Below are 13324 nucleotides of genomic sequence, written 5' to 3' on the forward strand. Positions count from 1 at the left end.
TATCTTCCCACTCAGAAAAATTAATAATTGCCACGACGGGATTTGAACCCAGGTAGCTGCAATGGGAGCTTTCACAATTTTTTTTAAAACAAATCACTCCAACCGGAGCGTTGTTCGCCACTGGCAGCTCATGTCCTTTCGAAGTATTCCAAACACTACAAGGACACGAACACAGAAATACTGAGGACAGTTAAAATTCCGCCCTTGCTCTTCAGAGGAATTCGAACCCCTAGTGGATTGCGCCTCATGATCAGAAGCCGAACGCCCGAGATCACTCGGCTAGTACTACTGGCTCAATTTGACACAAATTCCTCATATGAATATAAGAAAATAAACTAGTAGTTATGGAACATAAACATAGAACTGTCTATTTCTACACGTGTTGATACAATTCAAAGAATGTGAAAATAATTTCTGTCGTCTTTTTTTCTTTGAAAATTAGGAGTTATGGTAAAGACGAAATGTAATGTAAATCGGGACCATTCCTGCAACCGATGACCAGCGCCGTAACTTAGATTTTTTCTGAGGGCAAGCACTAATAAGCTTATTTAGGCCCTCTAGAAAAAGTTGTTTTTCTAATTCTTGGGCCCCCTCTTTCCAACTTTCTCTTAATCTTTATGCCCCCCCCCCGTAGCCTGTGGGCCCTCCGCACGGCAAGGTCTGCGGTTCCGTTAGTTACTCCCTGGGCCCATTCCATAGATGACAAGAATATTAAGGGGACAATATTGATAAATCTCAAAGCCATACGAATATATATTATTTCTAGAGCCCCTAATAGTAGACACTTTTTACTGAAATGGGTCCTCGACTCATTTTTGTTCTATTTACCTTTTGAGTGCTGTTTTGTTTACGTAATGACCCTATTTGATGCTTCATTTCTAATTTCATGTTCGTATCATATATGGAGTAAGAAAATTTTCTCAAAATGGGCCCCCTCGAACGGCGGGGAGCTTCTTTGGAGGGGTAGTTTTTCCCTGCCCCCTCACAAGTTACGGCTCTGCCGATGACGTAGCCTCAACTTGAAGAACGTTTCGTGATATCTTTCTGATTGAGGAACGTCTATATAACTTGTTTTTGAGTTAAACAAGGAAATCTCGAATAAGTCATTAAGAAACTCACACAAGTTGCTTATATTTCCTTGTTTATATTTTTATTTATACTTTGTTTGTTTTTGTTATATTTGAGTAACTTGTTTATATTTTTCCACGAAACGATTTTAACTAGGTATTAGTTTGGGTGTGAAGATTAAGTGGCGCGGTAGGTGAGTGGTTAGCGCATTGAACTTCTATTCGGTAGACACGGGTTCCAATCCCGGCCAGGCTGAAACTTTTTCAAGTGTTCCTGTTTCAATTTCAATTTCAATGCATAATTAGTGTGACAAGCAAGATCTTCTCTGCTCTAGAGAGAAAAAGATGTTGGAATAAGGAGAATTGGAGAAGGTCTGTCAATGGAGACAGTGATTTACAAACTTATTTCCAGCAGTTGTTCTATATTTGATATTTGATATTATCAAGCATTTTCTGATTTATGTGTGATCAGTGTTTTTATTTCTTTGAATATACAGTATATAAAGAAATAATACATTACATACACAGCAATATTAACATATGATGTCCATTGGGCAACAGCTCTGAACCAGAGAGATTGATCTCAGAACGCAGAAATGTTTCGTGCGTCATCTACTCACAATTTTACTTGCATAAAGACTTGACTCAGTGCTACCAACTGCTGTCAGTGCCGAGAAAAGGTACGTGTAAGTTAGGTTGCATCTGTCTAGGCGTTCTCACAACTGCAAATGACCTGGACCCCAAGTAATGGAATTAAAGCACTTAGGGAGGGAGATACTTTTGTGACATAGGACCACCCCTTAAATTTGGGAATTGTTAAAAAAATTCATAAATGTCCTCTACGACCTTAATATATACCAATGTAAATTTGGGTGATCCATTTTGTTTGTAAATTTGAAGGTTTTGACCTCTTGGTTCATTACATTATATAATTATTTTGTTGAGTATAGGAGTCCGTTTTTTTTCCACAAGACATGGGTACATTTAAGTACTCCTTTAACCTTTTGGGAGGTGTACATTGGTCCACCCCTTAAATTTACGAATTGTCAAAAACAAAAATTGGTAAATATTCTCTAGTCAAATTATATATATATATATATATATATATATATATATATATATATATATATATATATATATATATATATATCTGTAAATTTATGTTTTCTTGCTTATTCTCTTTTGAGTTAAAATAATAATAATAATAATAATAATAATAATAGTCAAATATTAGAATAGCCACGTGGTCGGTTATTGACCTAAATTATGTTCTTCAATGAGCCTTTAACACTTTATATGATGATATGGATTAGTACAAGGGTCCATTCTCTTTTTGTAGGACATGTGTACATTGATGCTCCCTTCTTAAAATTTGGAAGGTGTACATACGACCACTCCTTGAACTTGCGAATTGTCAAAAAACAAAATTTGGTAAACGTTCTCTAGGACTCAAATATATATAAGTTCGAGTACTTCTGCTATCATCTTCTACGGATAAGCAATTGGCAAAATGTTCATATTATCATGTGGTAGGTTATTGGTCTAATTTATCGTCTTAGATGTGCCTTTATTAGATCATATGGCTGAGACAGGGTCAATTCTGTTTTCACAGGAGATAGAACCCACTCTTGGAACGCTGAATTGATTGCAAAAAAAACCGCATCTCGATATTTCTTACCGTTTTTGCTCTAATACCTGTCGAAAGATTGACGATGGACGAAGCCGTTCTCTACGATTTATGACTCTAGGCATAGCACAGTAGGAAGGTCTAATACCAAGGAACTACACAATTTACACCATTTACCAAACATTGTTAGGATTATTAAGTCTAGGACGCTTAAATGGGCAGATAACATGGACAAAATAGAAAAAAGTAGGAACGCTTTCACATAAAAATTCAATCGGAAAAAGACTATTAGGAACACAGAGGTGAAGATAGGAGATGGACAGTATCATTTTTCTATATTTATTGTACTTGATATAGGCTATCATTCACTTCATTCCGCGAATCAAAAGTTATTTCCAGTATACGTTAATGTATAACTAACAGTATTAATTTAGCAATACCACGTGTACATCCTAGATTCTGTATTCGTTTGCAAAATAATAAAACAGTATAAAAGGACATACCTATTAATAATTGCATGATCCTCTTTCAATCGAAATACCCTTGGTTTGTCATTCCCCATTTGTGGCTCTGGTGTTACGGATCCAACTTCAATGAAGCCAAATCCTACTTTACTCAGTGCTTCTACGGCTTCTCCATGCTTATCAAAGCCAGCAGCTATACCTACAGGATTTTGAAAGCTTAAACTCCATACTTGGGTTTTCTGAAAGAATACATATTGTAAGTATTTCTAGAACTAAGTTTATAACGTATACATTGAGATTATAATATTTACTATAGTATGGACGCTATGAACTTCATTGTGTATTAAGCTATACCTTTTTTATTCCTAAAAAAAAAAAAGAAAAAATAACAACCTACACAACATACGTACATGTCAAAATAATAATTTGACTGTTATAATAATTTAACAAGTCAGCTAATTGATATGAATACCTACGAAATAATCATTCTCTTTCAGCGGCTTACAACGATAATGTACTATATCAACTTTCGTTATAGACTAAAATAAAATATATAGGAATAGACTAGGTTGATTCGATGTGTTGATTCAACAGTTTCCTTACCGTTTTGATATATAATTTTCAGTACGTTTAGGCCGTGACCGAACTCCGGAAGAACATTTCTTAGATCAAATAAAATTAAAAAAAAAAAAAAAAAAATCTAATACAAACAGGTCAAAAGTCGCCGAGAATGCAAAATGTAACGTTTTAAAAGCTTGACTTGAAAACTAAGGAATCTGTCACAAGTGGTTCAACAAATGCTCATTTAAAATTAGTATTTAAACATGTATCCTCATACCTAAACTTCCTTTATACAATTCGTTTTGGTACAAGAGAATAGTAAAACAGATTATTTACGTAAAGCGCATACTAGTACCTGTATAATTCATTGAACCGTTTGCAACATGTACCGTAGTTCTCAAGCCAGAATATTTTAAACGTGATATTTTATATTTTCAGTGATTTATAGCTTTGAAAGGTGTTTCTTCATCCATATTTATCAGAATTTATTTTTTCTTTTATTCGATATAAGGAATCACCTCCCGGAGTTTGGACACTGAATTTTTAAAACACTATATATATATATATACGAGATATGTTCAAGAAGCATCGTACCTTATTTTTTCCTGCGTAAACCAATGAAGCACGGGAGACTTTCTTCAGTGTAGATGTAGAGGGGACACTAATGCGCAGTCATTAATTTTTCCCGCCCTCAGAAAGCGTGTCGCTGGCAGTCGGTCAACAAGTGGAAACGTGTAGTAAGTGGTCGTCGGATTTCATTTCTTTTGTAAAATAACAGAAAAACTTGAGCAGCGATATTACACCAAATTTTGCCAAAAGCTTGGAGATACTCAAGAGGAAACCATTCAATCGATTAGGTCATTCAATTTTGAACGAGAATTCGGGCATGAGGAGAGTCTCCGCGAAATTTGATTCAGTCTTTCATCACCGAACACAACATTTCTGTGTGTCATCAGGCTCCCTACTCATCCGACATGGCTCCATGTAACTTTTGGTTATTTCCCAAGCTGAAAATGGCACTAAAAAGGACCCGATTTGAGTCAAGAGAAGACATCATGCGGAATGCGAGACACGATTGCTCACCATTCCAAAAACTGCGTTCCAGAATGGCGGAAGTGCTGGGAGAAGTGTGTGCATTACCAAGAAGAGTACTTTGAAGGGGATTAGTATTTCCAGTTTCTAAACCAACAAATGTATTTTTGCCAACCAAAGATTGGATACTTTTTGAACATACCTCATATATATATATATAACAGTGGGGGATGATGCTACACGTAACAAGAAGATGAAAACATATGGCCTTATTTCAGCAGTAAGTCCGGTAAAGATATAACGATGTGACAACACTGCATGATATCGGGGTTAGGTGTATGACTTAACCAGGCGATCCATGTTCAAATTCTACCAAGGATTCTTTTTTTCAAAGGTGCGAAACGTTATTGGAAGCTAAATGTGAACAAAAACAAGGAAGCAAGGAGGGAATAGTGTCATGAAATAAGTACACTCACTTATCATATAAATGTGTGAACGTGTCTAAGTTTTGTTACAAACCAGAGATGCAGTTAGAGATGTTCTGACAAGGACACAAGCAAGTAACATCCATATGCATGATTTGAGCATTCCTCGCATACCAAGCGGCTAGGAGATTCAATTTCAATGCACGTGAACTTCCTTGTGGCTATATGATTACCATACGCGCCTTTGGTGCGGGAAACGCTTGTTTGATTTCTCGTGGAAGCTCATATGGTTCAGATCACACGTTAAGCTAAAGGTTTCATGTCTCATATAACTTCGGTGCTGAACTCAAACTTAACTAATCCAGTGCGCGTGAGTCTGGTTCATAAATCTATATGATACGTCAGAGTACTTATTTCTGTTTTTCACAGTATTCCCACTTTGTTTCAGTTTCCATTCACATTTAGCTTGCAATAATATTTTGCACCATACTAATAAATAGAATCAAAAAAGTGAAGTCCGTGGTAGGATTTGAACACGGATCGCCAGGTTGCTAGTAACACATGTTACACCTATTCCATGCCAGTGTTATTTTATCTGTTAGACATTTACCTTGTAATATGCCATGCGGTATGCCACATCGTCATATTTTTACCGGGCCCTGCCGTCGAAAAAAGGTCCCGGAAGTCGAACGTCATACATATGTTCTTGTCTTCCTTTTAAATCTAGCATCACCCCCTGTTGAGTATAGGCGTGAATTTTAGCATCCGAGAAAGAGAGAGAGATTTATCAAGGTCTTTATTTATTTAGGTTTACAAAGTCTCTGTAACAAAACCCCGAAAAATGAGTGCACCATAGTTTCATTTATTGAAATCGGAAAAATAAATATTACCATTTATTTACAACGAGAAAAATTAATTTATCGTCTAATGTACTAAGAATAATTATAAGAAGTTATTTTCACAGTGGTTTATCTTAATCTACTCTGACATTCACCATTCGTATTTAATGCGCTCCAGTTTACTATCGTATTTAGTGCATTCACAACTCACTAAAAGGAAATAAGTTATTATAACTTTTGCTTATTAACGACATCAATAACAAGAACACCATGTTTGGTTAAGATTTTGTTACTTTTTCTATTATTTTTAATATTACGGCAATTATAATATCAAAATAAAGTTATGATTTTTAATTAGTTTTCTAAATTCATGTTCTGTACCATAGCTACTTTCCAAATGACTGGCCCTTATATTTAGAAAATACAATTGAATTACGTATTATTAATGAATACTAAGATAAATAAAGGAACTAAACTGATTCATGATTACAAAATTAATTTAACAAAAGAAATACTGTCCAAAGCTTAAAACCCATTGTATTTTAAATTATAATAAGTAATGGTTTCGGATATCTAACATATCCTTCAGACACTATCATACATAAATGAAAATACAGATATATACGCGCCACAGTGATCACAAATTTTCGTACCATCAAAATCGAACGCGGAGTCCTTGGCAGTTACAAACCGTTCAGGGCGTTCAGCTAAGTATCCACTCTTAAAGAATGCATATAGAATGATATTGGTGTAACGGGTGCCGTCACATTCCATCAGTTCTTATCTTACCGTTATATCAATATGATTCTATACGCATTGTTCGCCTTTGATCTTCATGGTCTGAACGTTTGTGATCACTGTGGCACGTCATTTTTCATTCGCTGTTCATGTTGCAAGTTAATGATTTATTTTCAACATTTCGTGAATGTCGACGATGTCCATTTTGTGAAGTGTAATACATATATCCCATAGAAGATTGATCTCTGCACCTCCCCGTGTCACCCTCCTGATGCACATGGTGAGTCATTAGCAGCTAATATTTTTCCTGTCATCATTATTCACACTACACTTTCAAATGAGCCTTACTAGAGATTGCACTTCTGACCTCGCACTCAAGGGGTTCCTTGTGAGACTGTATTTTCTTCCATAGAAAACTCCACTTCCAGTACACCAGGGTTTTCAGCACAGAATTTGAAGCTGTAAATTTTCGAAAATTTTAGATCATTTCTTGGTCATCAGTATTACGCTTGTGTATTTCTGACAAAATACATTTTGTCACATTGAGGAAATATTCCTGTTTCATACTGACAACAACAAAAAGTTTGCGTTTGTTGGTACGCAGTATTACATTTCTCCATGCATCTGGTGTTTACACCGCTCCCACAATGTGCCCTCTTGAATTTTACAATTTTTCCAAAATCTCTGTCGGTAGACAGCAGGGTGTGGCCTGGAATCAGAAAGCAGTGTTCAATTGATGAAAATTTTCTACTTTTGGTTAGGTGATGCCACAAAGCCATAGTTGTCCAATTTTTGTTTTGTCCTGGACAGTTGTTTTCGATTAATTTATTTTCTTATACTGTTAGCATGTACAAAACTAAATCTAAAAAATGGGATAGGCAGCATCTTTTTGTAACACTACATTTAAAAATTTTCGGGTTAATAAATTGCGGTCAGTTCCTGTTCTAATTCAATACACAGAAGACCTCTCGTCCCCATCTTTTGTGTGCAACCAACGATTTTCCCATGAAACGAAGAAAAGCACATGCCACTATTATGTACCCCATGCATGGATACGAAGCAGAAAAATAACATTGAAGATTCAGTTTCAAACAAACCTTATACAGAGTGTCTATCGGTCACGAAAAACACGAAATTAGAAAACGGTCATGAAAAAAAAAAAGTCAAGAAAAAGTCACGAAATTTAGTTTTTGGGTCACGATTTTTTTTTCTGTACAAATATAAGTACAGACTGGAAAATTTTGTTCTATAAAACATCAAATTCACCACCAAAAATGTCTGTGGTCGGCTTTAGGCGCTACCAAATCGCTAGCAAAGCAAGTTTCTATTACATGCATGAAAATTCGTCCTAATTCGCACCCAAATTCCCTTTTGAGAATGTTAAAATATTTTATGGTTTGGTAAATAAAAGGTCACAAAATTTCATTTTGGAATTTTAGTAGATACCCTGTTATGGTTCTAAGCGCACATATTTTTCATTAACCTATTACACCTATACTAATTAACTTTCCATTCAATGGTTCAAATACCTTTCACAACCTTGAAAGGCATCACCCAATCAGGAATTTACTTCCTCATTTCAATAAACTATTAATATTATTGCTATTTCAAACATAGGACGGCTTCAAACGAGAGCACACGAAGAATTTCAGAAAATAGTCCAAAGCCACATTTTATTTTAAAAATCCAGTTCGCTTTCTTGAATCCAAATCCTCGTCACTGGAATCCAGGGAACCTTCTTCGTCACTACTGCGCAATAATTCATTAATATGATTTTCAAAATCCACATATGACAATCTTTTTTTCTCTGGTGTTCTGGAGTGTTACTTTCACCCCGTTCAGCCATATTGAATCGATACGTGGCATAGGCTGTTCTTACTGAAATATTTTAGTGCAACACGTGTGAGGCAAAAAGGAATTTTAGTGCTTGTGCTGCCATTTATTAACGTTTCTGGAAAATTTTTACTGCCAATTAAAAGTACTCCAGATGACGTCTCACAAGGCACTCTTAGTTCATTTTCGTCCACAGTGTGGCATAGGACTATATCGCGCCAAGCGCTTCATATATATAAAGCATCTACTGCAAATTCATCACATCATGTGGCATCAATCGTTGTACTATAGAAGTACGAAACAAAAACATTTCTTCTAGTAAAATATATACAGTTACCTCCATATTATCTCAACAATATAATATTTGAACTTTCACAGAACCACTCTGAAACTTTTCTTGACATTACTCAAAACTTTTCTGATAATGCAGATGTATTATACATCGTGAAGTTGAGACACAGTGCTAATATGCTGCTTGTGAATAGCATAATGGATTTAATAGATTTTCTGCTACGTCTGCTATAAGCATCTACAAACCATAACTCCGTTCTTTTATTTTTCACAGGATACAATTTGTTGGCACACTTTCACTAATTACTTTTTACAAAGTACTAGTTGGAATTTCATATACAATAATGTCTCCTTAGATTTTGGTATGATTCTGCAAAGTAACAAAACATTTAAACTAACTAGGGAAGGTCGGGTGGTGTTACTCTGACTTCATATCGATACTGTGCTCAATCGACTCGTTTTTACATATGAAACAGTTATACAAATGGAGAAATCCTCAATCGCAAGCGTGTTTGAATTTCAAACGTTAAAAGTTCAAAATTGAACAGATTTTGCAGAGTTTGAAGTAACCATTTCTGGAGATAGACGCTTCAGTTTTGGTATTGGGGGTTTTCTTCGGTGTCCAGCACAGTGATGAGGTCAAAATATACTCATTTTACAAGATGGGCACTTATTAGGGAGGGGGTGAAGGGTAATGGCGTCTTACAACTTGCAGATTGCCACCTGTTTGGTACACCCGGTCGATAAGCTAATAAAATGTATTTGCTACCGCTATGACTGTATTGTCATTCAAATATCTTTTTCCTGTGTGGCCACCTTCAAATCAAACAATGATATTTGTCTCCGAAACGCTTTGCCAGGCGTTCGAAATTTAACGAAAAAGTAGTGTCGCGAAAATTTAACAGATCGCGCAGCGCCAAAGCGGCCGGCCGTGGAACTATCCTGAGCAGTACTCCCTGTCGACTTATGCATTGCAGAACACGGTGTTTTAGTACATTATCGTTTTGTTTTTTTTTTTTTTTTTTTTTTTTTTTTTTTTTTTTTTTTTTTTTTTTAAGGTTTTAGCGAATTGAAATGTCGATTATGGGAAAATATTGGTCTAACTCCAGAGAATATTTGAAGGTATTCAGCGACAAAATAGGGCGGAAAATTTTTAAAAATGATTAGCGGGAACGTGCGCTCAAAGCTGTAAACAAGGTAGCTATCGCCGAATATCGTAAAATACTCCCTCAAGTTTGGCACTATTTTCCGATAATTGCATTAAAATCCGTTGAAAATTAAAAACAATAGCGATGAAATATTGAAATACCGTCTTCCACAATGCATACACAGAGGCCGACTGGGTTCGGAGTCCTGTTCACGTTAGTTTAGAGGCCAAGCGTTTCGGAAACAAATGTCATAGTTCAATTTGAAGGTGGCCACACAGGAAAGGTGGAAGGCAATATAATAGAATAGGGGTGGCAAATACATTTTATCAGGCTATTGACCAGGTGTGCCAAACAGAAGGCAATTTGCAAGTTGTAAGACGCTGTTACTCTTCCCCTCCTGCCTAATAAGTAGCCTTATCTTACAAAATATATACATTTTGACCTCACCACTGTGCTAGGCACCCAAGAAAATCCTCCGATACCAAAATTGAAGCGTGTACCGGTATCTCAAAAAATAGTTACTTCAAACTTTTTGCAAAATCTGCTCAATTTTGAACTTTTAACGTTCGTAATTCAAACACGCTTGCGACCGAGGATTTCTCCGTTTGCGTAATTGTTTCATACGTAAAAACGAGTCGATTAAGCATAGTATCGATATGAAGTTAGAGTAGCATCCCGCGACCTTCCCTAGTAAAACGTTTATTGGTAAATAAACATCAAGAACATTTTAAAATAATTGAACTATTGATACTTCGCTAACATGTCAACAGCTACTAAATGACAGACATATACTAATTAATACGTTAATCAAGTTAATTTTGTAGCAAGACTATCCATGGCTTTGGATTGATTATTTTAACAAAAGAAACACTGACCAAAGCTTAAAACCCACTGTATTTTAAAATATAATAAGTAATGGTTTCGTATATCTAACATATCCTTCTTCAGACACTATTAAACATAAATGAAAATACAGACATATATATGAGACGATGAGACAGATGCCGAAACAGGAAAGCACGTGTTTAATCATTTTAAAAGTACAACGCATTGAAGGAAGAAATATTGTCCTAGGGCCACCCGCAGGGTCCCAGGCGGGATCCAACTAAAAAATTGCAAATGGTAAGGGGGTCAAGTACCATGTCATGTAGTTGGAAACTTGTTGAGAAATGCAAGAAGATGAAACAAGCCTTGACTCTCTAAAATTACCGTGTGCAAAATGGCGGCCGGACAAAATGTCGGCAAAAACATCATTGTAAAGTTTATGGCCACCCCCTAAAAACTGAAACGGCGAGATAGATGTCAAAACAGGAAAAGACGCATTACATCATTTCAAAAGTACAATGATTGAAAGTAAACATATTTGTCTGAGGATCCTCCACAGAATTTCAGACGGGGTCGTACTCAAAATTTTCAAATAACAAGGGAGGTTAAGTAGCATATCGCGGGAAAACTGTTGGGAAATAAAAGAAGACGGAATAAGTGCCGACTCTCTAAAATTACCCTGTGCAAAATGGCGGCCGGTCTAAGTGTGCATCGTCATTTCGATTATCCGATCGCATTCGCTTTCTATTTTGCAATCGGCACTTGTTATTATGAGGTATTAGCACGTAATCGCTGTTCCTGGTACATTTTTTTTTTTTTTTTTTTTTGATAATCCAGACAACGAGCATAAGTACCTCTATTCTACACTATATGTTAACTAGTCAGTTCTATACTCAAAGATGTCAAATGATATTTCTTTTCTTTTCTTTATTTCTTAATTTTCTTTTCTGTTATTATATTTCTTTAACTATTTAGACATTACTAGGTCCAAAGAACAGAATCTCACAGTAGGGAATTTTCTTTCTTTCCGTTGAGTACAAGAATGAAAGTGAAAACAAACGAAAACCCGACTAGAGAAAGAACTAAAAAGCTAGACGTTTACACAGTATTATCGTATGGCGTCCAGACTTGTTTCATCTACTTTAATTTAACAACAGCTTTCCAACGATATACTACTTTCCTGACCTCCCTTGTCATTTGAAAATTTTGAGTAGAACTCCGTCTGGGACTCTGTGGACGACCCTTCAATCATTATAGTTTTGAAATGACACAGGTGTTTTCCTGTTTTGACATCTGTCTCACTGTTTCAGTTTTTTTGGGGTGGCCATAAACTTTACAATGACGTTTTTGCTGACATTTTGTCCGGCCGCCAATTTGCACACGGTAATTTTACAGAGTGAGACCTGTTCCGTCTTCTTTCATTTCCTAATAGGTTTCTAACGATATGCTACTTAAGCCCCTTACCATTTGCAATTTTTGAGTTGGACCCCGCCTGGGGTCCTGCGGGTGGCCCTGGGACAACACTTTTTGCTTTGATACATTCCACTTTTAAAATGATCAAACACCTGTTTACCTGTTTTGGTATCTGTCTCATCGTTTGCGATTTCCAGAGGTGGAAATGGATTTTCTGGACACTGTATATTTATATAACTAGCATAATATATGCATTCGGAAAATTTTTATTGCAGTTTCGTAATAGGCGTCCTTAGTGCTTTTGATTGGTGTATAAACCATCTTCCACTTCGATATATAATCTCCTTCTCTTCCCTTGTAAGTGTAGAATAAAATTTGCATTAAATGAGAAGAAAAGCTAAACACAATAGAAATACTGACTAGTATTACTTTACCAAACATACTTATACACGTAAAGCTCATGCTGTACAAACATTGTTGATATCCCATTGTGTTAGACATTATTAAAATTTATATTAATAGTTCGGTATCCACTGAAAAAAAATAAATAAAATCTTTATGCATGTACCCACAAAAGGGGAACTTCATTAGTTTGCCATTTATTTTATTCTTTCCATTGTTCTCGTAGTGTTCCTTTACCAAGAACTTTCTTACTTCAAATTGCTCAATATACGTTCATTTTTTATCATATTTTGTCAACCATTTTAATATTTATACACGTAAAGTGGAATAAATATGTGAGGAGAAAAGTGCGGATTCCCGTATTAGGTTCACTTTCTCGAACATAGTTCTAAGTTCAGGCCATTTGTGCATTAATGTCTCTATCAATAATATATTTTGAATGCAAAGTGCTAAAGTGATAATGATCGATTATTCTAAAACTTTCTTTAACATGTTTCTCGAAATTATTATTATGTGGCATAGGATTATTTTACATAGAGTCCATTTTTTATGAAAAAAAAACTAGCAGCAATATAGTGCTATGACACAATTTTCAACATTAGCCTTACTGTTTTTTTACATTTATTCAGTATCTAATGCTTAAATTGATTCAAATTAGA

General features: G+C 35.6%; 1 protein-coding gene across 9 annotated transcripts in view; it reads right to left on the reverse strand.

The window, feature by feature from the left end:
* The window catches only part of Dhod (dihydroorotate dehydrogenase 2), a 70894-nt gene that overhangs the window by 35997 nt on the left and 21573 nt on the right, over nucleotides 1-13324 (reverse strand). For 8 of the 9 annotated variants that reach the window (XM_081758896.1, XM_081758899.1, XM_081758901.1 and 5 more), the window contains one exon: nucleotides 3198-3397. In XM_081758896.1, coding sequence (XP_081615022.1) covers nucleotides 3198-3397 — 200 coding nt within the window. Of the gene's footprint in view, nucleotides 1-3197; nucleotides 3398-12423; nucleotides 12460-13324 lie in introns of those variants that run through there. The other variant, XM_081758903.1, reaches the window with a different exon arrangement.

Source organism: Thermobia domestica, chromosome 5, assembly GCF_964235325.1.
Source record: "Thermobia domestica chromosome 5, izTheDome1.hap1.1, whole genome shotgun sequence".
In the NCBI taxonomy this organism is placed as follows: domain Eukaryota; kingdom Metazoa; phylum Arthropoda; class Insecta; order Zygentoma; family Lepismatidae; genus Thermobia; species Thermobia domestica.